The following is a 26,077-nucleotide window of genomic DNA, read 5'->3' as shown; positions in this document are numbered from 1 at the left end:
GAAACCACAGCTGACAAAGATAAGAAACCATGACTGGGCAAGGACAGCCACCCAGGTGTTTGATGACCTCCTGTTGCAGGCAGCTGTGGTTAAACAGAAACCTACAAGCAAACTGCCCCCTAGGGTCCTGTGAGCCATGGTCCCGACATTCAGAAACCTATCACCTGACTGGGCAACAGGAAGAACACCAGGAGCTGCTCTTCTGGGGAGAAACTGCTGCGTAACAAGACAGGGACGAATGAAGGGAATAAACGGCCTTCAGCACTGGGACCCTGTCGCACGGGCACCGGCATACGCAGGTCCTGAGGAAACTAGACTGGCTGAGGCTTTTCATCCAACACTTGCTTCTCGACACACATGTAACACTTACGGTGTGCCAGGCTGTGTTCTAAATGCTGGGATACAGCGGGGAGCAAAACAAGGAGAATCTTTTCTTTTAACAGAACTTAGACCTACCTATTCCCTTTCTTCACTAAAAGTGCTAAACGAAGAAGGAAGAAACTTTGGAGTTACTTCGTTTTACCCAAAGAATATGTATGCAAATTAGGGCTGCCTAAAGTTATTTCTGCCATTTATGATTAATTATGAAATGGTTATTCTTTTCATAACAGAATGAATCATGGACTTCAGTACTTATTGAAAGACTCTTGCAATCTTGTTCTTTGTCAAGTGCAAAAATGATTCAGATGAACTTCCTGTGGCTCGTCTTTTAATATCATTTTCAAGTATCTAATTAAAAGCACTGGGTATCCCGATTCTTGGGAAGTTTAACTGGAAAAGGGACAGAATTAATTAGACTGATCAGATAATTTTTTTTTTTTTTTGAGGAAAGTGGGAAGGGACAGAGGGAGAGAGAGAATCCCAGTTAGGCTCCACCCTCAGCATGAGCACAGTGCAGGGCTCGATCCAACAACTCTGGGATTGTTGACCTGAGCCAAAATCAAGAACTGGATGCCCAACTGACTGAGCCGCCCCGGCGCCCCACAGATCGTCTCTAAACACACCGTCTTAGGAGGCGGCTCTAAACTTTTCCTTTTGGAAGATCACGCATCAGTTTTATTAGGTAAAGTGTGCAAAGCAGAAAACCACAAATAACAATGGCTTTACATACAGCATAAGTTTATTCTTCTTCACGTTATAAAAGCTCTAACATCTTAATTGCACGTCAGGCAGCAGAGAGAAGAAAAGGAGGGAGGACAGAAGAACAAAGGCTACTTTAAGGAGCCCTTCCAGAAGTCCCACCAACCTGCGGGTTTACAGCTCACTGGTCAGGACGCCAGGATTTAACGTGATGGCCATACCTCGATGCACTGGAAACTGGGAAATGTGGTATTTTATTTAGTCGAAGGTACTAATGCCCCAAATAAGATGAAGGTTCTGCTACGTCAGGAGACTAGAGTCTCTAGCACACGGAAAAAGCTTAATCAGATGTATAAATGTAAATCTCTTTCAATATTCCTTTTAAAAAGGAGACCATCCCCCTTTAAAATGATATCCACTTTCATAAACTCATTTAAGAAAACAAAAAGAAAACAGATTTATATTGAAACTTGTTTCCTAAATAAACTAAAAATGAATGTGAAGATGTAGAATGATTTCTACATTTGTAGATATAGACTCAATGGTGAAAATCCCAATGCTTTTTAAGGCAGGAGTAAGATAAGGATATCCACTTACCACTTTTATTTAGCACTGTATTAGAGGTCTTAGGTAATGCAATAAGGAAAAAAAATAGACATAGAGCAGAAAGAAAGAGGTAAAACATATACACAAAATGTATTTCCTGATGACATGATCACGTATGTAGAAAACCCCAAGAATTCCACTGAAAAGTTACCAGAAATAAACAAATTTAGCAAAACTGCAGGATACAATAGCAATATACAGAAATCAACTGCATTTCTATATACTAACAACAAACAATTAGAAAAAAATTATAAAAACAACTCTATTTAAAATAGTATCAAAACCCACAAATACCTAGGAATACATTTAATAAAAGAAGTGCAGGGCCTATAAACTGAATATTTAAAAACTGTAAAGGAGAATTAAAGACTTGCTAAATAAACATAGAGATATACCATATTCATGGACTGGAGACCCAATAATGTTGAAATGCTTATATTAGTTATTCATTAATGAATAACAAATTACCCAAAACTCAGTGGCTTAAAATAAGCATTTGTCATACACATAGTATATAAGGGTCAGAAATCTGAGGGAAGCTTCATTGGGTGATTGTGGTTCAAGGTCTCTCACGAGGCTGTAGTTAAGACATCAGCCCACCTGTGCTCATATGATGACCTGACATGAAGGATCAGCTTCCACAGTGGCTCAAAAAAACCAAAAAAAACCAAAAAACAAAAAACAACAACTGGCAAATCAGTGCTGATTGTGGGCAGGAGGCCACAGCTCTTTGCCATGTGGACCTGTCCATATTGCTGCTTCAGTGTCCTTGGGACATGGCAGCTGGCTTTCCCCAGGGCAAAGGATCTGAGGGAGCAAGATGGAAGCACCTGTGTCTTTTATGACCTGCTCTCTGGAGTCCCACAGCATTTCTGCCATAGTGAATTGCTAAGTATAGGCCACATTCTAGGAGAGGGGAAATTAAACTCTATTTCTTGAATTCTAGAAGGATTTGTGGGCATATTTTCAACTCATCACAATGGTAATTCTCCCGAATTGATCTATAGTTTCAGTGAAATCCCAAACAGAATCTTAACTACTTTTTTTTGAAGAAATGATAAGCTGATTTAAAAATGTATATGGAAAGTAAATGTTCCAAAAATAGCTAAACCAGTTTTGAAAAAGAAAACACTGGAAGACTGACATTATCTGATTTCAACTTACCATCAGGCAAAATTACTCAAGACAGGATGGTACTATGATAGTATTGGTACAAAAGAGGCATATAAATCACTGGGATAGAAAAGAAAGTCAAGAAAGAGACCTAACACGGGTAAACTAATTTTCTTTTTTTTTTTAATTTAAAAAAATGTTAATTTTTTAAATTTATTTTTGATGGACAGAGACAGAGTCAGATCATCAGTGGGAGAGGGGCAGAGAGAGAGGGAGACACGAAATCTGAAGCAGGCTCCAGGCTCTGAGCTGTCAGCACAGAGCCGAATGTGGGGCTCGAACTCACACACCATGAGATCATGACCTGAGCCAAAGTCAGACACTTTAACCGACTGAGCCGCCCAGACGCCCCGTAAACTGATTTTCAACAAAGGTGTCAAGGTAATGCAAAGGAGCAGAGTCTCTTCAGCAAACGGTGACGGGATGATACTAGATAACTGCATGGAAAAAATCTATCTCAACTCTTACCTCACAAGAATTACACTCAAATGGGATCAAGACCTAAATGCAATAGCAGACATTATTAAATTCTAGAAGAAAATATCAAATAAAAATCTTCATGGAATTGGATTACCACAGATTCTTAAATAAGACACCAAAGGCACAAACTATTTTAAAAGTTGAAACACTGAATTAATTAAGATTAAAAACTTTTGTTCACTGAAAGACATAGTTAAGGAAACAAAGAGGCAAGCCACAGACTGGGGTAAAATTTTTACAAAATATATCCAACAAAGGTCTATGTCCAGAATATATAAAGAATCCTTTAACTATTATAAGACAAATGTAACTCAATGAAAAAGTGCGTAAAATATTTGAACAGATACCCTGCAAAGGAAGACATTCAAATGACCAACAGGCAGAAGAAAAGATGTTCAAACCATTAGTCATTAGAGAAATACAAAATGAAACCTAAGGTATCACTACATGCCAACCTGAATGGCTAACGTTAAAACGCCTGACAAAGCCAAGTGTTAGCAAGGACGTGGAGCAACTGGAACTCTCATGTACTGACGGTGGGAATGCAAAATGGAACAGCCACAGTAAGACCATATTGTACTACTTTATAATGTTATATATACATTTATCATATGACTCAGCAATTCTCCTCCTAGATATTCACCCAAGAGAAGGGGAAACATGTCCAACACAACATTATTTCTAACAACTCACACCTGGAAGCAACCCAAATGTCCATCAACCGGTGAACGGACAAACCGTGGTTCGACCGTGCCCCAGGTGAGTACAGTAACAAAGACTAAGACCAATAAGACAAAGACCGATCTTAAAAACCTCATGTTACCTGAAAGAAGCAAAATACAAAGGACTTCACACTATATAATTCCGATTATATGAAATTTTAGAAAAGGAAAAATGAAAATGACATAAAGAATATGAGTGGTTGCCTGGGAATGGCAGCTGGGTGGGCGGAAAGAGAGCAAAAGCAAAAGGAATGAAAAAACGATAACTACCCTGACGGCAGTGTTGGGTACATGACTGTATACAATTATCTTGATTGTGGTAGTAGTGACACGACTGTACACAATTACCAAAATTCACCAAAATGTGCACTTAAAACTGGTAAGTTTTATTGGATATAAATAATACTTTAATAAACTAAAGTTTTGGAGAAAAAGAAGTTTTCATAAGAAAGTGAATGTGAAGATCTAGAAAGATCTAGACATTTCTAGATGCATAAATCTTTTCAATTTTATAAGAGGTGGGACTTCAGTGAAGTAAAAACAATCTTCAGCAACAAAAACTTCTGATATATTGAAAATGTTCCCAGTTAACATGAACTAACAGAACTTTTTGGTAATAAGCTATGCCACTGCTTATAATTAATAAATTCAAAATCACATGCATTGATTTTTACCATAGTCCTTTCCCACAGGCTATCATTAAGATAGAAGAGAAATATCAACACAATCACTCCCTAAAAAAAAAGAACATTGGATGCGTCTATTAAAAAAAAAAAAAAACGCAACCAAGAAAGCTTAAAGAGATAACTAAAATTGACTGAAGACTTTCCATATCTTGATAGGAAAACAATGAGAAGACCCTGTGGGAAAATGCTCTGTGCTTCAACTGACAAGATAATCTACCAGTAATCATCTAAAATTTACGAGTATGGGTGTTTTCTTGGTAACCGCGACCTTATCTTCATTTCTTTCTCCTTTGACCAGTAGCACACTCAACCAGGTTAATATATATATATATTTTAACAGTTTATTTACTTATTAAAGTTTTATTTATTTATTTTTGAGAGAGAAAAAGAAAGAGAGAGAGGGAGAGAGAGAAAGAGAGCCCACAAGTCGGGCAGGCGCATACAGAGAGAATGGGAGCGAGAGAATCCCAAGCAGGCTCCGCACTGGCAGTGCCTCCTCTGGGGCTCAAACTCACACACCCAGAGATCATGACTTGAGCCAAAACCAAGAGTTAGATGCTCAATGGAGTCACCCAGGCACCTGCAGGTTAATACATTTTAAATTATCCTTTCAACTTTCCCAAAGCCTTTTAAACTTTGTTTTCTTGTACTTGACAATGCCAGAAACACAAGGCAATGAATTGTTTGTTGAAAGGTGAGGTCTGAGCTGTACTTTTTTTTGGTTAATATTTCTTTGAGAGGGGGTTGCAGAAAGTGACGGAGAAAGAGAATCCCAAGCAGGCTCATGCTCAGTGTGGAGCCCGACATGGGGCTTGATCTACAATTATGAAATCATGACCTATGCTGATATCAAGAGCTGGACATGAGGGGCGCCTGGGTGGCTCAGTCGGTTAAGCATCTGACTTTGGCTCAGGTCATAATCTCATGGTTTGTGAGTTCAAACCCTGTGTTGGGGTCTGTGTTGACAGCTCAGAGCCTGGAGCCTGCTTCAGATTCTCTCTCTCTCTCTCTCTCTCTCTCTCTCTCCCTCTCTCTATCTCTCTCTGTCCCTCCCCACTCATGCTCTGTCTGTCTCTCTCTCTCTCTTAAAAATAAACATTGGAGAAAAAAAGTCTGGACACTCAACTGACTGAGCCACCCAAGTGCCCCTGAGCTGCATCTTTAACCCATTATACAGAAGACCAGTTAAATATCTTCATCCTAGAAGAGCAAGTACAGCCATAGGCTAGATTCTTCACATCAGAAGGGCAGTAGGGGCAGCCAATGGGATAAGGCACAAAAGTCACAACAAAGGCTACAGAAAGTTGACACGTGTCTTTCAGCACTGCTGGGCATTTGTAAAATTTCTTCATATCCAGGATCTCCCTCCAGAATCATGTCTACAGTTGACAATGAACAGGGCCCATGTTAGTGGTGTAGTCAAGGGAGGATCTAACAATGACCTTGTGCGTGTCTTGTGGTTGAAACAGACATGGATGAGAGCCCCGGAAGGTGCAACAGGAGGCTCTGGACCCACTGGGCTGGGACCAGACATCTGGCCGTTGGTCCTGGTGCTGCCACACATCAATTGTGCAATCTGAAGCTCAGCAGCCCCATCTCTGAAATCTCTGATTTCCCATTTGGGAAGCCCGCTTTCTCCACCACCGCGGGGCCTGGTAACAACTTCGTGTGGTGGTGCACACTGAAAGCACCCTGACAGTCACAACGTATTACACAGTAATGCTTCAGAGCACAGACACTGTTTTGTGAATTTTGTGAACAGTGAATTTTGAAACTCAATAATTATTTATAGATTATCTGGGGATTATAAAGAATAATGTCTAATTCCTAAACTGAAAGACAAAGCTGACTCAGAAAAAGTTTCAGAGTCAGGACCTAAATGAGTGAGATTTTGCTCAGAAAAGAAGGGATCTGACGGTGAAAGGAGGGATACAGATGGAAGAAACTGCATGTGGTTAGACAAACCTACCTCTTAGGACAGACACTGAAGCTAGACTACCTGCATTTGAACTCTGTCTTCACAACTTATTAGTTTGTATTCTTAACAAATTACCTAATCCTTTGTGCCTTTGTTTCATCTATAAAATGGGGAGGGGCGCCTGAGAGGCTCAGCTGGCTAAGCATCCGGCTTCAGCTCAGGTCATGATCTCGCAGTTTGTGGGTTCAAGCCCCACGTCAGGCTCTGCGCTGATAGCTCAGAGCCTGGAGCCTGCTTCAGATTCTGTGTCTCCCTCTCTCTGCCACTCCCCTACTCGTTCTGTGTCTCTCTCTGCCTCTCAAAAATAAATAAATGTTAAAATAAAATTTAAAAATGAGGAAAACAGTCCCTATTTCATCAGGCTTTTATAAATGCTAATTAAGATAATATTTGTAGGGGCGCCTGGGTGGCTCAGTCGGTTAAGCATCCATTTCGGCTCATGTCATGATCTCATGAGTTCGAGCCCCACGTTGGGCTCTGTGCTGACAGCTCAGAGCCTGGAGCCTGCTTCAGATTCTGCGTCTCCCTCTCTCTCTGCTCCTCCCCCTGCTTGCTGTTTCTCTCAAAAACAAACATTTTTTAAAAACGATAATATTTATAAAGTACTTGGAAAAGAGCTGTATTACTCTGCTTTCTCTAGGCCGTCTATGCCGTGGGAACAGAGCATCCCAAATTCCAGCAGCTGACAGCAAACATTTATTTCTCACTCATTTTACATGTCGGCCCAGCCATGCTCCACGCGCGCCCTTCTTTCTGACGTTGGGGCTGAAGGAGCAGCTTCTCTCTGGGCAGAGGGAGCAGAGGAATGGGGGGCTGTGCCGCGGTGGCAGAACTGCTGCTTGAGAAGCATCATCACTTTTAGCGCTACCGTGAGTCACAGAGTAGAGGCTGCTGTTGACAGAGCACAGCGAGGCCCTCAGGGCAGCCCCGGCTAGAAAAGGGCAACAAACAGAAGTACTGAAGAAAGAACACAATCTCCCACACGTGCCTGGTACGGAGAAAGTAAAGAAGCTGCGACGGCAAACAGCACAGAATCCCAAGGCAGGACACGGTGTTCGGGAAGGGGCAAGCTTAGTCAGTCACTGAAGTATACGGCGCATGGGGGTTAGGCCGGTAAGCGGAGGCCAAATATTGAAAGGCTTTGAAAGGAGGCTAGATTTTTGCCTACAGGTGTAAGATATATTGCAGCAATAAAAATTTTACACCTTTATTTTATGAGCACTTCTGTGACAGCTTCATCAATACACTGGTAATAGTAAGCTCATTTATTCTACACTAAGCGTGTAAAAATCAAGGTCTACTGGTCACTCCCTCCCTGTGGATGCCTGTCTAACAGGACGTTCACACTGTCAGCCCTGAGCGGAGTGACAACTGACACACTATGGCAGAGGGACAGAAGGGTTCCTTCAATAGGTCCTGGCTATGTGGTCAGGATGGGGGAGAGGGGCGGGGAGAGGAAGGGGAGGAAAGGGAGCTAAGGGAGGAGGAGCAAATGAGTCCATATGAGAGAGACAACGTGCGCGTGTGATGTGCGACGGGCCGAAAAGCAGTCCGCTGGGTGTTGGGATCCTAAGCGCCACGTTAACTGTAAGTAGGTGAGGGCACCCTGTGCGTCTGGAGGCTCCTGGGAAGTCACTGCCGCCTTCCACTTCTCCACCTGGCCCTTCCACACGCCCAGCCAACGTCACGGCTCCATCCAGCCTTGACTTCCCTCTGCTGGGCCTGCCCTCGGTCCAATGGACCGAAAACCTCAGGCATCAGAGGAGTTAGCTGACCCACTCTATTGTACCGTTCTTTGGCCAATCCAGAAAAGAAACAGAAGGGAAGAAAGAAAAAGGAAAAGGAGGTCTGAGGAGAAGAAAAAGACATGAAAAGGAGGAGAAGGTACAGAGGACTCAACACGCCATTCTCATTCACCAGGGAGCAGTCAGGGCTCCAAACTTAACTCCAAAGAGTTTAGATTTCCACAGATTTTGCTAGTCCCATAAGCTTTCCCCGTAACGTCATTTCATCCCTTGGAAAGCCAGTCAACATTAGGTTCTGGGGATGCCTCACTGGTTCAGTCTGTTGAGCATCCAACTCTTGAGTTCAGCTCGGGTCATGATCTCACATTTGTGGATCGAGCCCCGTGTCACTGCTTGGGAGTCTCTCTCTCCCTCTCTCTCTACCCCTTCCCTGCTTGTTCTTTCTCTCTCAAAATAAATAAATACATGTTATTTAAAAAAAAACATATGGTTCTGTCTGATGCTTTTTTCTCAGCTACCAAAAGACAATGTTTTATACTTTTTCTTTAAAACCACTATGGACGGATGAGAAAAGAAAGCCTTGTAGCCCACAAATGAGGCATCCCGACTTCTACAGGATTGCTCACTTTTCCCTTCCTCTTTTTCATGATTTACAAACCCTAATGAGACTTCTGTAATCTCCCACCATCGTGAGGTTTTCTTTTTCTGAAAAGCTTTAAAGATCCCCTCTGCCTACAGAAGAAAATACAAACTCAAACCACATTCAAAGTTCTAAATAATCGGCCATCAATCTATGTTTCTAATCTTATTTTTGGGTAGGGCAGACTTTTTTTCCACACTAGGTTGCTTGATCATAAGCTAATCAAAGTCTGGCATGTTGTAGAGAAGAACGCAGGAAACAGGCAAGCTGCAAGGACAGCTGAAGGAGAGAAGCCTGGAGTCTGAGAGATATGGGTCCCCAAACAGTTCGAAAGAGGACCAAATGACGATAAACATGTGAACTGGAAAAAGAAAATTGGCGAAAGCGGGCTCTTTCTGTTTTAATCATTCCAGAATCAGCTCAGGCCTGAGACTTCAACTTTTGAGAATTAGGGTACATCCCAGTGGTAATGACTCACTACTATGATTCATAAAATGGCAGAAAATGAAGAAGTTCAGGGATACGGATGGCCCAAAGGCTCTCTGCAGAACCACAAAAGAACTTAAAGTTCTATACGGAAACAACATGATCTTTAAGGAGAAAAGTATTCATGTGTAACAAGACCAGAGAACTTGTTATTATTTAAAGAGTGCCCCCCCATTTCTGAAGGCCTCTCTCCAAAGGCCTGAAGAAGAGGTGGATACGAACACCTTGAAGTTCATGCTCCAACTGAGATATTTCACTTGGCCATTGTAGCCAAGCTTTCCAATTACAATTTTGTGACCTTTCATGGAAATGGTTGTTATTTTAAATATTTATTTATTTTTTGAGAGAGAGAAAAAGAGAGAGACAGAACACAAGTGGGATAGGTGCAGAGAGGGAGGGAGACACAGAATCCGAAGCAGGCTCCAGGCGCTGAGCTGTCAGCACAGAGCCCGATGCGGGGCTCGAACTCACAAACAGTGAGACCATGACCTGAGCTGAAGTCCAATGCTTAACCGACTGAGCCATCCAGGTGCCCCATGTTATTTTAAATATTAACTGTTGGTATTAAAAGCCAGAATTACCAAAGGAGAAACAGCACAACATAAAACATGTGTTCACGATACATGGGAATAATCTCGAAGTAATGTCGAAGCAAAGCTGAATGCCCCTGGCCCTTTCTGGGCAGCAGGTGGAATCTGGGCTGGATCACAAAACAGAACTGAAGAGTGACAGCTGTCCTAGGCAACTGACTCAGGACTGCCCGTGGAAAGCTAGATACTCTTTCCCTCTCACCCCAGGAAATAAATGTAGTCCTCCTTTTCTCTGTGACATCGCTGAAGTCAGAAAGCGGACTCCTATCTAAGTTAAGTGCTGTCCTGACTCAATTCTATCAACCTCTCTCCTCTCAGTCAGTGAGGTATTTTAAAGTTTTCTATTCGGAAACATTTATAATCATGCAAGAGTAAATGACACATGGAGAGATAAAAACTAGCCAACCCAAATTGAATCCACCAGTAACTAAATATTAAAATACATCTGAAGTTGGCAGCTTTCCAAAAAAGCACGAGTAAAGTTTGTGGTTTCTATGACAGCAGATACACATTACTTATGTTTTACACAAATGTCTTTTTCAAAAAAAGCTCCTTCTCTTAAACAACACAGAATTGCCAGATTGAAATAAAATCACTTCCTTAACACACACAGTATGTCGGGAGAACTATTAGATTCAGTGCTGGAAGGTGAAATTTCATTAACAAGTTTCCCACCATTCTCCCAGAACACTGAATACCATCTGTGCATTTCTTTTTGGTAGTAAGAATTTTATTTTCTTTTTAGCATTTTATTTAGGATTAAGAAAAAAAAAAGGGAAGTCACTTGATATACACGGGAGAGAAGTCACGTTGAGCAACAGACATCTGGGACAAGCTGTGGCTCTGTGAGTCTCAGACTCTGATTCTATAATCAGTAATGTGTAAACTGAACATTCACAAATTATTTTACTATCCTTCTTTAGAATTATCCTTATCCAAAATGTACCATATTTTATTAAATGTTTTATAATAAAAACGTGTTAGGGGGAAGTCAGAAATAAATATTCATTAAATTCAAAACAAGCACTAACATTACTCTAAGGCCTAAAGGAAAGGAAAACTGGCTGTGATTATGACTGATATTAATCACTGGAAGTAAATTGTGTCATCTAATTACGGTGGAATATAATGCAGAACAAAAGTGATATGAGTATTTGTCAGATTTGTGTTCATTGTAGGTCAACACAGGCTCAGTTCATTACTGTTAAAAGTGAAAATTCAATGGGCTCAGAGGTGTTCACGAATATGTGGACTGTTTAAATGCTCAATTCTAGGAATTATATTCCAAATACTGTGCAATGCTATTTACTTTTTTTGTTGTTGTTAAGTTTATTTATTTTTGAGAGAGACAGAGAAAGCATAAGACAGGGAGGGGCAGAGAGAGAGGGGCACAGAGGATCCAAAATGGGGTCTGTGCTGGCAGCAGAGAACCTGATGCGGGGCTCTAACCCACGAACTGTGAGATCATGACCTGAGCCAGAGTTGGACACTTAACCGACTGAGCCCCCTGGGCGCCCCCTCTACTTACTCTTCTTAAACAAGGGATTTTTATGTTAAAAGTTGGTTAAACTTTTATTTAAAAAAAAATCCAACAATTCCATATGTCACTCAGCTCTTATCACAACAAGCACCCCAAACTAACAGAACACTGTATATTTACTATACTGGAATTAAAATAAAAACTTAATTAGAAAAAATTTAAACAAGAACCCACTACCTGTTAAACATGTACTGGCAAAGACTGTGACCACAACATGCACATTTTAGATTTTAAAAAGACTACAAAGAAATGAAAAAAAAAAATGCAACCTCTAATTCTAGAGCACTGAATGCCACAAAATAAAACTTTCTGAGGTGATACCAAGCACTTGATTTAAAACAGAAGTCTGGGGGCGCCTGGGTGGCTCAGTCGGTTAAGCGTCCGGCTTCAACTCAAGTCAAGATCTCACAGTTTGTGGGTTCGGGCCCCACGTCGGGCTCTGTGCTGACCGCTAGCTCAGAGCCTGGAGCCTGCTTCAGATTCTGTGTCTCCCTCTCTCTCTGACCCTCCCCTGCTCACGCTGTCTCTGTCTCTCAAAAAAAAAAAAATAAAAACCATAAAAAAAAAATTAAAAAAAAAACCAGAAGTCTGAAATCAATAAAGAAATAAAATATGTTTTAAAACCAATGTCATGTAATGAGTTATTAAAGAAGGCTTTGGATAATGAGAGACAATCAACCAACAGTCAACTAACACGGTGAAACAGCACAGTCCAGTGCTTCTCAAATTCTTGAGTGCTTTAGGAAAATACCCACAACGGACGCGAGACCCCGACCTGCAAAGGCCGACAGAAGGTGTCAGGAAAGACCGAGGAGACTGTCCCGCTGCCCTCGTGAGAGCATCGCACTATCTATCGTTTGCACACTAGTGAAATAGCTGTTGATCAAACTGACAGTTCAGGTCAGCGAGGAGATGAGGAGCCTGGTGACCGTGCCCCACAGACGGGTCGGATCCCACACTGTCACCAAGTCACTGCGAAGCCTCAGGAACACCAAGCAGCTTGGATGGTTTGCAGACCACAAACTGGAGGTCAGCTCGGGGGGCCTGAGGCCACGCAGTCATCGGGGCGCCTGAGACAGGTATTTCGGGAGGGGGAAACAAAGTGACTTCAACCTTCAGGACGAGGGCTGGCAGCTGGGGAATGAAGAACTACATTGTAAGTGAAAAGAACGGGCACACAGAAGAAACTGTACAGAGCGCATAAAGGAAGGAGAGAGGTCGGCAGGCCTAAAGTAACAGCACAGGGGCCCGAACCCACCCACCAGGAAACAAGACTAAATCGTGAGAGCACCGAAAACGTCCACAGGGGAGTGCACGGATATTTCAAATTCCTTTCCCCGTGAGGCTGTAAATCACCAGGAATCCCTTCTGCATTAGTCTTCCCCAAGAAAAAGATTAAAACTATTTCATACACACTAATTCTAAACTTATTTTTATATAAACTTGGGAGTAGAAATTTAAGTTATAGACGAAAAATAAAACTCAACTTCATGTTCTAGATTTCTTTTGAAATATCTCACGACTAGAGTTTGAGACAAACACTTGATAAAATAAAACAGCACGGCAGGGGGATGGGCATCCTGGCATGGCCCCATTCCAGCCCACGGGTGAGGACGCGGCCCAAATCCTTCCGCTTGTCCCTGCTCCTTCTCCAGCCACGCACCCCGACGATTCTCCGGTCCACCTGACTTTCCGTTTTGCCTTATTTTTCCCCTTGCGTGACAATGTCTCTTCACAAAACAAGCAGAACATCTCAGGTTATTTTTAGTAAATCCAACTTCATTTTTTTTCCTGTCATTTTTTTCCTCTGATGAGTTCAACAGGTAAGGTAATTTTAAAGAACAGTAACAAGAGGGACGCCTGGGTGGCTCAGTCAGTTAAAGGCCCGACTCTTGATTTCAGCTCAGGTCATGATCTCATGGTTTATGAATGAATTCAAGCCCCACATCAGGCTCCATGCGGACAGTACAGTGCTTGCCTCGGATTCTCTTTCTTCCTCTCTCCTTGCCCCTACCCTGCTCACACTCTCTCTCAAAATAAACAGAATTCAAAAAATTAGTGGGGCACCTGGGTGGCTCAGTTGGTTAAGTGTCCAACTTTTGCTCAAATCATGAGCTCATGGTTTGTGAGCTCAAGTCCTGCACTGGCTCTCTGCTGTCAGCAGGGAGCCTGCTTCAGATCCTCGGTCTCCCTCTCTCTCTGCCCCTCCCCTGCTCATTCTCCTCTCTCTCTCAAATCAATTACTTAAAAACATTTTTTTGAAAAAAAAAAACAAACTAACAAGAAACTCAGCTAAAACTTTCATCAAAATGACCTTGAAAATGGAGACAAACTGGCCCCTTGATCTTCACTGCCCGGTAACTGGCTGTGGTGCATTACTAAGGAAGTAGCACGTGACGAATGAATGGTGGAGGCCAGGGAATGTGTCAATAATCCAAACTCGACATTTTCCCTAAAGTTGCTTCAGAAAAGTGAGTTGGGGGGGGTAGGAATCACACTTACAAGTCCACTTATGGCCACAATCCAGACGTAGGAACCAGAGGTAAAAAGCTATAAAAGAAAAACAAGGCAACTAAAAATGAAATTCAACCGCCAGTCACAGCATACTTCTGTTCATATAATTACAGTGATAACCATTTAAATAGTAATTGTGTATTTCTGAATATAAACAAGTAGAAAATTAAGAAATATTAATTCTATCATCCAAAAGAAAATAATGTTTTTTCTTTTTTTTTTAATCAAGCTCTCTGCCTTTCCATAGCCTAAACTAGACTGCACTTAGCCCGCTCCTGTGCAAAGAAAAATAAGTGAAATTCAGGCATATTCTTATTTACCTGTGGACATTAATTGATTTAAACAAAGTAAAATACCACGTACGAAGCAATGATTACAATCAACAACATACAAACCACACAGCCACCATCCCAGGCCTGGTGCTGAGTAATGACAGGCGACATTGGTTCCCATGGTTCTGTCATTTAACTCCTCACCACTGTCACTCTAACTCTGGACGGCCAACTTGTGCGAGCGCGCAGGCACATCCGGGGCTGCTGGGCTTCCCTGCGGGGCCGCCCAGCCCAGGTCACTCAGGGAAGAGCAAACTAGACGGTGATACGGAGGTGAGTCCAGAATTGTCTCATAAAATCTCTCCCTTTGTTTTCCAGATCATTTACATAGGAGAGCTGTGCTGAGAGCACACAACTAAGGTCGTGAGACATCCCTTCAAAGGGCTGCTGTGAGGAGGAAAAGATCTAGAGCCTGCTGTTTGCTCATATTTATACCATTATATTGGGCATATGAGGACTTCTGCTCCTACACAGAGAAGCAGGACCAGGGCTTAACTACAGCCACTGTGCTAGATGAAAATCTCAAAGTTCTGCACATTTACCAAGAGTCCATAAAAAAGAAAGGGAGGGACGGAAAGAGGGAGGGAGAGGCAGAGAGAGAGAGTGAGTGAGAGAGAAGCATAAACAGAAGAGAGATATAAAGGTAAGAGATGACAAAGCCCAGGCAAAAAGGAGGCTGACAAATTGTGCTCTCAGTGCTAACTTACAGAGAAAGAAGCACGGGTTGCAAATTTAAATTTAATCCCTTGATCTAAAATTTACTCCTTTTACCAAGCATGGGTGCTTATTCAGCCTAAACAACTTTGAAAATAACAAGGATGAGAATTACATGGAAAAATATTTATCTGTAGTTTTATTCTAAAAATATAAAGAATAAAACAGCTAACACTTTTTTGCACTTTTGTGTGTGTGTGTTTGTTTTTAGCTAACACTTTCATAGCACTTACTGTGTGCCAAGGATCGATCTTAACGCTTTTCATATATTAAACTTATTGAATCCTCCTAATTACCCTATGAGGTAAGTTCTATTATTAGCTGTATTTTAACCATGAAAACTGAGAGGTGAAATAATCTCCTCAAGGTCAGAGAGCTGGTGGGTGGTGGAGCTGGCAGTGTACCCACGTGGTCTGGCTCCGCTGCCCACTGATCATGACCTCCAGACTGCCACGTCTCATACACGAGTAAGAAGAGCGTATCATCAATTTCGTCAATCCAAAGTTATTTCCTCTGGACTCTTAGCCGCTCATCTTATTGCGTGCCTGGGCCCCACTGTGCCTGCGCATGCGTTTTAGCAGTCAGTGCTGTTTCTCAGTGTGGGCTCCTTGGGGACAGGTGCCACACCTCACACTTCATTTTCTCCTCCACAGCCCCCAGCAAGGGCACTATATGATGGGCCCTCAGGCCATCTGATACCATCACAAACATTTTTGCTCCTCTGACAATGATTAAAATCATTCCATCTTTCACTCATTTCCCTCACTCATTCACTCATTCATCCAATGTTCCTGGCTTCAAGAAGGTTATGCAGGAGACAGAAAGATGCAGAAACATATGTGCAGGTCAAGGGAGGAGGGAGGTAGGGAGAGAAGACAAACGTTGAGAATAAGGGGTCCACATTCACCTCAAGGTAGGGAGGGGTGGCAGCTGATACTGAACAGGCAAAAGGAACCCTGGATGCCATCCATGGTCAGGACGTTAGAGGTTTTCAAGAAGCCAAGGAGGCATCTCCACCTCTCTTTTCTGATACTAATTTCTACTCACCAAAAAAAAAAGAAAAAAAAAAAAGAAGAAAAGAAAAAGTAATACTCACAATCTCAGAAAAACCAAGAGACACTAATTAATTAATTAATTAATTCTGAAGCCAAATGACTTAGTTCTTATTATCTGTTTGGATTATCTTGAATGACCAACACTACTATCGCTAATCCTTCAAGGGACCTTGTAAGATAGACATTATCTTTACCGACCAGCAAACAGGAGCTCAGAAAAGTGACAATGCAAATAACTACCAGAACAAGTAATGAAACCAAAGTCCATTTGGCTCCAAAGACTTTCCATAATGCTCCATTGAATTCCTACCCATAATTAATAAAACAACACTTTTCACCCTCAAGGACGCTCTGTAACTTGTTTCAGAAGGCACTCTAGAGTCAACAAGAGGCTCACAGGGCTTCTACAACTGACCCAAGTCTTGTCGCCATGTAGAACTAGAACTTGGGTCTCCTGCCCCAGGGCCAGGGCACTCTTCTACCACTGCATTTTGCCTTCTGCTGTTAACATTTTTTAAAAGGTAAACATGTGGGGTGCATGGATGGCTCAGTCAGTTAAGCATCTGACTCTTGATTTTGGCTCAGGTCATGATCTCATGGTCCTGAGATTGAGCTCCATGTTGGGCTCTGCACTGGGCATGGAGCCTGATTAAGATTCTTTCTCTCTGCCTCTCTCCCTCAGTCACTCTCTCAAAAAAAATAAATAAATAAAATCTTTTAAAAAGTAAACATGTCACAGCAAATCCTAGTAGTAAGAATAAACTGCAGAAAGGGCCTATTAGGTGCCACAACACTAGGAAGGATCCGGGAGAGTGTAACTGCATGCAGGCCGAGAGATGAACAACCATTTCATGAGAAACAGTTGTAAAAGTGGTGAGGAAACACTCACCCCAGATGAACCACTGATAACACCTGCCAGCACGCTAGACAGGTTGGAGGAAATACCAAAGGTTAAAAGGGGAGAGAGGAGGGCATTTGACAGAGACACTAGTATCCGGTTTGATACATGCGGAATAAGGAATGTTATGAGTATTAACAGTGGATCAAAAGGCCATGGCGCTGCAGGAAACAGTAGAATAAAAGTTCACATCAAAAGCTGTGAGAGTGAAAGAAAAGTGACGAGTATTATTACAGGGAGAAAATGAAAATGGGGTATCTCCTGTCACTTGGCCTGGAACCCGGCAGAGGTAGGTCAATGGCACAGGATACTGGTGAACACGGCCTTTTTCAATCACACAATTAGAACTCTCAACAGTCTTCGAACCAAACCGCTTAGCCAAGTGGCCATGCAGCACAGAAGTTACAAAGGTGGTGAGGCATGTCTGGTTTCTTCCTCAGCGCTCCATTTGTGACACTGTATTCATTAATTTTGACAGTGAATTTCCACTTTCCACCTTTCAATGGTTCTCATTTGTTTCCACTTCATACTGTGATTTTTTAAAGGTACTTACACAGAATTGTACAATGAAATTAAAATATTTTCCACTGATACAAATTACAGTGAAAGCTCTTATCAGATTTCTAAAGACTATGAAAGTATTCTAGTACTTCATATACCTTGATGTTCTTGTTCTGTAACACTTCCTTTCAACATTTGATATAGATCATGAAGCCAAACTTATGGGAAAAAAACATTGTTTTCAAGGAGATCAAATGAGAAGACACCTCCCCCCACCAAAAAAAAAGATCTGGTTAAAGAAACATGAACATAAAAATGCGTACTGTACCTGTAGTCCCAAGATATAAATCAACGTCTTGTTTGTGATGGACAACGGGCCCAGAATTTGTGCCACTTGGACTCTTGGTACGGAGCAGTAAAATGGTACAAACAGAGCAAACACAGGTGCCAGGCTATGCAAACAAACAAACAAAAAATCACTATAGTAAAGTACTCAATTTAAAATACAGAGAGCACATATATATTTGAATATTGCTTATAATTTTATCTCTATCTGAAAGCATGGTCTCAGATGTACAAGCTGGATTGTGTATGTGCATCACATCTGAGATAATTTTTAGTTATATATAACGTTTTATGAAAACTCTATCTGAATACTTATAGATTCTCCTAAAATGACTGCAAAGGTGGTTCAGCATCTACTAATTGTCAGGCATTGCGAGAAAATTTAAAGTTGCTGCTACGTTTTCTTCCCCTGAATGACTTAAATCTAATGAAAGAGGTTTTAACAAAAGCAACTAATGTAATTTATCATGCTCACATCCCGAAGTCTCATCTCATACTGTCCTGTTAGATCACCATGGCACTTGACACCCTTCCCACTCCTGTCTCCTTCCTCAATCCCCTACCTCTCCCCACCTTAGAACCTGTTCCTGCTGGCCTCCCAGATTTCCCCTGCCACTCTTCTACCCTCTCCAGGGCTCACCAGAGCCTCTTCTTACTCCAGTCTCTCCTTGGTATTGTCACAAGCCATTCCATTTGATACCTTCGACTTGACATACTCAGAAGTCACAAAGTGTCTTTCTAATTAAAGTCCTGTTTCTCTCCAATCCATCACTTACACTGCTGACAACAAAACACAACACTGATCATGTCACCCCATTTAAACCTCTCCTTCCACAGGTGCCTGGGATCCAATGTAAATATTAGCATGAAATAGCAAAGCCCTCCAATTCGTGCTTATTAGTGTAGTTTCCCACAACTGTCCTCTCCCTTCCCCCGATCTGGTTCCTTCCCATCATCTCAACCCCCAAAGACGCTCCCTGGGCACAGTAGGCTCTTTTGACTATTCACTGACACAAGTTATCCTTTCAACCTAAACGTCCTTCCCACTTCTCTGCTCAGGAAACACGTTCAGCGTTCAACAGCTCAATTTTTCCTGCAGCCGCTACTCCAGCTCCTCTGGGTGGCCAGAAGCTCCCTCCTCTCCACTAAAAGCTACCTCAGTTTCACTGTCTCAGTCAATCAGTGAATTTCCTCTGCACCAGGTGAGGTGGCAGCCCAGCTTCAGAAGCCCCATCTACTAGAGCAGTCTCTAGTCTCCAGGAACTAGCTCCAGAATTGCACACGCACATTCCCGCAAGGGCTAAGCAGGAAACATGAATGGGAGAGTGGTCTGGGCACATACTTGCACTCATTCTTCACTAGACGCTTGGCTTAATGACTCAACGTACCTTTTATTTTTTCCTCTGTGTTATTGTTGTTGTATGTGTTTGGTGAGTGGCATGAATATATCTTTACCACAAAAAAAATGCAAGAAATGTTCTCATTACCATTTTTGTCGAAACACAGAACACTCTTGGCTTCTTGTGCAAAATTTCCCTTCTTTGATAGAGATCATGTTATTAAAAAAACAAAATCACTCACTGTCCTCCCAATTCTGCTTCCAAAAACAAAATGAAAACAAACATACACTGCAAATGTGAAAAATGGCAGAAGCATCTATAGGCATCAAAAATGCAGTAAATACTAGAAGAGGGAAAACCCCAATTAGCGGGGCACCTAAGTGCCAGACACCCGGCAAGGACCGGAGACACCGATGTGTCAGAAGCAATCTTTCCTGGTCTTGTGGGAAGGATGATGGAGACAGGGCAGCCAAGGTATGTAGGCAGGACAGTGGCTCAGTTTCAAATGCCTCACTCATCTGGCTCGCCTCCCAGACAGAGCACCTCCCGTAGCAGGGAAGGGAATGCATCTTCCTGGACTGTATCCTCCAGCAAGCGCCACAGTGCTTGGCACAGCCTGGCATCGCATTCAATTTGGGGCATGAGATAGATAGTCCTTACTCTTGGACAGCTGTATGACCGTCATATATGGTAATATATAATGGGAGAGAATTTTAGGAGAATAACCTAACGGTTATAATTGTAGTCTTTTTTGTTACTTTTATTTGTAGTATAATTAGCATATGGTTATATTAGTTTCAGGTGTACAATATAGTGATTCAACATTTCTATACATTACTCAGTGCTCATCCCATGTACTTTTTTTTTTTAATCTAGGGTTAGGGTTGAGGTTAGAGTTAAGGCATGTGCTCAGAGACCTCTCCAGGGGATCAGGGTTAGGGTATGCCTAGCATCCTGCAGTTCTGAGCCCTCTCCAGAGAATAAAACCCCAGACTTCTGCTGGGGTGAGAACAGACTGGGCAGCCACCCACCAATCTGAGGCAAGGAAGGGATCTGGTGCTCGAAGTATTCTTTACGTAGACATCTGCCTGGTCCTTCTGTTTTTCTCTCTCCCTTTACACCCAATAAATGTGCTCTTGACCCCTTTGCCTACGCTCACCTCCCCTCTGGCAACTACCAACTTGTTCTCTTTACTTAAGAGTCTGTTTTTCTGTTTGTCTTTTATTTTCTCTGGTAATTTGTCTTGTTTCTTTAATTCCACATGTGACTAAAACCACAAGGGATTTGTCTTCCTCCGACTTACTTTACTTAGCATTATTCACTCTAGGTCCATCCATGTTGTTGCATATGGCAAGAGCTCTTTTTTTTTTTTGAGCACATGATTTATTTAAACTCAAGTTAGTTAACGTAACAGGGTAGTACTGGTTTCAGGGGTAGAACCCAGGGATTCGTCACTTACATACAACACCCAGTGCTCCTATCACCGAGAGCCCTCCAGATCTCATTCCTCATTCTTTCTTTTATGGCTAATATTACAGTGTGTGTGTGTGTGTGTGTGTGTGTGTGTGTGTGTACATGCACGCACAGGTGTGCGTGTGCATGCACACTCCATCTTTATCCATTTATCTATCAGTGCACACTTGGGTTGCTTCCATATCTTGACTACTGTAAATAATGCTGCAATAAACACAGGGGAGCATTTATCTTTTTAATTAGCATTTTCATTTTCTTTCAGTAAATACTGAGTAGCGAAATTACTGGATCATACAGTAATTCTATTTTTAATTTTTTAGGGAGCCTCCATACTGTGTTCCACAGCAGTTGCACCAATTTGCATTCCCATCAACAGTGTGTGAGGGTTCCTTTTTTTCCCACATCCTTGCCAACACTTGTTATTTCTTGTATTTTTGATGGTGGTCATTCTGACAGATTAAGATGATATCTCACTGTGGTTTTGATCTGCGTGTCCCTGACAACTGAGCATCTTTTCATCTGTCTGTTGGCTATCTGTAGGTCCTCTGGGGGAAACTGTCTATTCAAGGTCTGTCCATTTTTTAATTGAATTATTTGTGGGGCTTCTATGAGTTGTGCTATATAGGTTCTTTACATATTTTGGATATTAACCCCTCATTGGATAAATCATTTGCAGGATCTCCCATTTGGTAGGTTGCCTTGCTATTTTATTGATGGTTTCCTTCACTGTGCAAAAGCTGTTAATTTTCATGTAGTCCCAAAAGTTTATTTTTGCTTTTGTTTCCCTTCCCTGAGAAGATATACCTAGAAAAAAGCTTGTATGGCCCACGTCAAAGAGGTTGCTGCTTATGTCTTCCAGGAGGTTTATAGTTTTAGGCCTCACATTTAGGTCTAACCCATTTTGAGGTTATTTTTATGATCACATTTTAACTATGCAGGGTTTTAAAAAGTCTCCTATCAAATTCTGTCAGAAAGTCCAATATTTACTTAGCACTGCGTCTCCCAATACCTAATGTAAATTCTAACACATAATTGACTCTCAATATTTGTCTGATTATTTTAAAAACCTGACAAGGCAACTTTAATGAGCAGAGACTTATTTTTTTAATTTTCAAAATTTTTTAATTTTTGAGAGAGTGTGTACAAATGGGAGATGGGGCAGAGGGAGGGAAGAAGAGGGGGGGAGGGGAAGGGGGAGGGCAGAGGAAGGGGGAGGGGGAGAGGGAGGGGAGGAGGGAGAAGGAATGAATCTTAAGCAGGTTTCATGTGGGGCTTGATCCCACAACTCTGGGATCTTGACCTGAGCCCAAATCTGACGCTCAACCAACTGAGCCACCTACGTGCCCCAATCACCGGGTTTAGAATGGTTTGTTAGGGAACAAAAACTATCTGATCTACTTTGTAACCATCATCTCTGCTGATCTCTCAACTCTGTACACTCAGCAGTCTTAAGAATTATTCAGCAAAGATGCAAAGTTTACTAACATCATAAGAGAAAATAACTTTCTTCTCCATGAATTTTTAAGCTTTGAAATATGTATTAATAGAGAAAATAGCTTTAAATGTTGGCAGTAGCTCTCTATAAACAAACTTCCTCTTTGTGACTATAGTTGAATGAGACATACGTCCAAGAGCAAATCAAAGACATAGTTGTCCTTCCTGAAAGAATGTTCTGGTTGTTGTGTAGAAAATTCTTCTTTTCCCTCATCTAGTAAATGTTAACTGACCTCCTTACCTATTCCATGCCAGACCCTGAGCTACACATTTCCTTTCAGAAATACTCTGCAACAGAGACTTAAGTTGCCATTCTAAATACTACACAAGAAACTGTTTTGTTCCAATTCAACTTATCTAAACCCAAACAAAGTTGATTAAGTAGCTGTGTATTCTCCCCATGAAAAAGTGCAAGTTAGTCACTCCTGGGCTTAAAATCCTGCAGCGAGTCCCCAGCCTAGAGTAAAAGCCAAAGTCTTCACAAAGACCCACAAGGCCCTGCAACCCAGACCTCAAGACTTGGTCTTCTACTGCTACTCCTACCTCTGCTCGGCCCCCCACCGCTGGCTGCCGCTGTTCCCGGCACCAGCAGGCACTTGGTGCCCCACGGTGCGTGCCTGTCCTGGCCACCTTCCCGTAGACACGCACGCCATTTATTTTCTCAGGCCCTTCGGGTCTTTACTCAAATGGCTCCTTCTCAGGGAGGCGCTTCTCGGCCGCCTCGTCCCAAAGCACAGCCCCTACCCTACCTTCCAGACCCATCCCCGCTCCGCATTCTCTATTTCCTTTCTCCACAGCACCTATAAGCTCATAATCTACTGTGTGACTGACTTACCATCTGTCTCCCTGACTGGAGGGAAACTCCGCGGAGGCTGGAATTTCTGCCTGTTTTGTTTGCTGCTTTATCACCACTCTCTAAAACGGTGCCTGGCACAGAGGGGCTGCTTAAGAAATATTTGCCCACTAAAGAAGTTTCTCTTTAAAAGGGCAAACTACCCAGAATTTGCCTTTTATTTAAAAAACCATCTTGTTTTATTTTTAGTGAGATTAAAACATAATTTCATATGTACACTCAAAATATGGCCTTTGGGTCTCCTGGTAATAAGAAAACTCTATTTTGGTTGTACTTGAGAGATCTCACCACAGAACATGTTCTTGGAGGTACTTAACTTATAGAAGTTCCAATAAAGTGTAATGGATGATATTACAATAGACAATCTGAAGTCATGTTCTTGTTTGAGATTACATTTCAATGTAAACTAAGACAATACTGATAGGAATTTTAATGACCACAGTTCATGTCTTATATACCAATAAAAGAAGTTTAAAAATTCCTTAGAAGTTATTAATCACTGTGTAGTTTTAAAAGATGACTAAGTACTAGACCACATACACCCATAATAAAAAAGCACACATTTCAGACCATGAATATACAGGTTGTTTTGTAGAAATTTCCGTTGCTATTTCTATACGCCCAGACTTCACAAACTATCATAATGTTATTAGTCACTGACCAGTTTTTCTCTTTTCCTTATTTCATGATACAACATCTGTTCTGTATATTGTCAACAATAATTCAGTTTGACCCTTTCCAAACTGTGAATAGCTAACTTCTGGAAGCCCTATTTGACTTGCGCATATGAGGTGAAATAGAGAAAAGAGGAAAATAGGTTATAATTCATTCTTTCTTTTTCTTTCAACTACTGTCAGTAATATTTATAATCTACTGTATACCCCAACTGTACATGATAGAAGAAAATCATAAAAAACACTCAGTTTGGGTCACAAATGTCCATCTTATCTCTTCTACAGAAAAGGACTGCACTTTTACAGTACAACAAAAGAAATCCTGGTAACTTTCAACAACAATAAAAATACGGGTTGTGGGCTCATGAAATTAGCGCCCACCAACCCCCCACAGCATCTCCCAGGACCATCACCCTGCATCCTTTTCTTTATATACTCAACCACTCTACTCCCAAACGGGAGGAAGATCCAGTTCGCTGGAACATTTACTTTACCTAGTTGAGTTCTTCATTATAAAACAGTGTTTTACTTAATAAAAAGTCTTTCGGGGCACCTGGGTGGCTCAGTCGGTTGAGCGTCCGGCTTTGGCTCGGGTCATGATCTCACAGTTTGTGGGTTCGAGCCCCGCGCTGGGCTCTGTGCTGACAGCTAGCTCAGAGCCTGGAGCCTGCTTCTGGTTCTGTGTCTCCCTCTCTCTCTGACCCTCCCCTGGTCGCGCTTTCTATGTCTCGCAAAAATAAAATAAAAAACATTAAAAAAAAAAGTTTTTCAAAAATTAAAAGCCAAAACACCATGCCAATATGTCCTCTCAACAAATTGAGAAGCTTCTCGACAGTGTCTTCTTCAAATATTCCTCAATCCAAGTTTTAAATAAATTAATTCTAGAATATTTTATTATATCTACCACCAAATCATAAAATCTCTGTACTTCCCTCTCAGAACTTTTGCACTAGGAACTATCTTGGCGATCATTTACTTCAGTACCTCTATTTTACAGGGAGGTGGAGGCACAAAGGATTGGGCGAGCGGTTGGTCTTCTGACAGTGCTCGCCATCCCCGGCACTTTCGAGCGTAGAAGAACCCGGAAAGCTGTGAGATGGAATGACGCCACTGAGGAGGCGCTGCAGCTGCTTCGCTAGTCTGACAGGTTCTGGAGGGAGGACGTGAGGTCAAAGGAATAATTTCCTACCAAGTGATTCAATTCTCTCTGTCTCTTCCCTCAGAACAGTCAAGCAGCTTATGGAGGCACCTAAATAAGAAAGCGCCTCTTCCATTTTTGGTAACGATCCGAGCTTTTGGGAACGACCTTCCTATTTGGATCTGAGAGCTGTCCCTGGTGACTTCCTCTTACTGGCCTTCTTTCTATTCTCTGGAGCCGGGAGGACTGACAGGCACGACCTAACCCCGTTTCTACGGGGCAGCTTCCAGAGCAGGAGAAAGATGCCCACATCCCGGCCACGCCGAAACATTCTAAACGTTCTCAGTGTATTGCATCGGTTCTCCTGAGACCTGGGATCCAGACCCCCGGCCAGCCCACTCCCGTGGTCCTCTACGCCCTGCGCCAAGCGCGGCACCCCGACTGACTGGGAAGGGCCAGGCCAGCTCCGAGTGAGTGTCAGGGGGCCCGCTCCGTTCTGGCCGCCGCACGGCCATCACGTAGCCGACACAGACGCTGCGCTTCGACAGCCCCGTGACGGGAGCTGGCTGACACTGAGCCACCCAGCACTGAAAGGCGAAGAGGCTGGGCGGTCAGCCGTGCGACGTCCCCCTTCAACGCTTCGCTTGTCGCCCACGTGTCCACGCAGTCAGCGGCCCTGTGCGCCGGGCGCCTGCCTGAACACCAGCTAGTCCCCGTGCCGCGCCAGAGCATCGTCTCCCACTCACCACAGAAACCTGGGTTTCCTTCTCGCTGCTCAGAGCGAGAACGGCACACGGCTCTCCGTGTCAGGTTTCCAGGTCCCCAAACTGTCACAGTTGACATTGTTTTCTTTAAAGCATTGAAAAACTCCTACTTTTACACAGAATGTAGGTACAAAATCATTGGTAATTTTCATTCTTTTTTTTTTTTTTCTGGTGAAGGTTTATTGCTTTAGTCTTCCTTTCAAAGAAATTTTTTAAATACTGACTTAAATCTTTATTTAAAAAACCTACAAAGTTC

At 42.3% G+C, this 26,077-nt stretch overlaps 1 protein-coding gene across 2 annotated transcripts in view; it reads right to left on the bottom strand.

Moving 5' to 3' along the window:
* The window catches only part of LOC115284741 (ubiquitin-associated domain-containing protein 2-like), a 71,185-nt gene that overhangs the window by 43,552 nt on the left and 1,556 nt on the right, over positions 1-26,077 (bottom strand). Inside the window, exons 2-3 of one of the 2 annotated variants that reach the window (XM_029931228.1) lie at positions 18,069-18,192; positions 14,229-14,276 (exon numbers count right to left, since the gene is read on the bottom strand). In XM_029931228.1, the coding sequence (XP_029787088.1) occupies positions 14,229-14,276; positions 18,069-18,192 (172 nt within the window). The remainder of the gene's footprint in view (positions 1-14,228; positions 14,277-18,068; positions 18,193-26,077) is intronic. The other variant, XM_029931229.1, reaches the window with a different exon arrangement.

The sequence above is a fragment of the Suricata suricatta genome, unplaced genomic scaffold (assembly GCF_006229205.1).
Source record: "Suricata suricatta isolate VVHF042 unplaced genomic scaffold, meerkat_22Aug2017_6uvM2_HiC HiC_scaffold_181, whole genome shotgun sequence".
NCBI classification, from domain to species: domain Eukaryota; kingdom Metazoa; phylum Chordata; class Mammalia; order Carnivora; family Herpestidae; genus Suricata; species Suricata suricatta.
The sequence above is the reverse complement of the archived record's forward strand: the minus strand, read 5'-3'. Positions and strand labels throughout refer to the sequence as shown.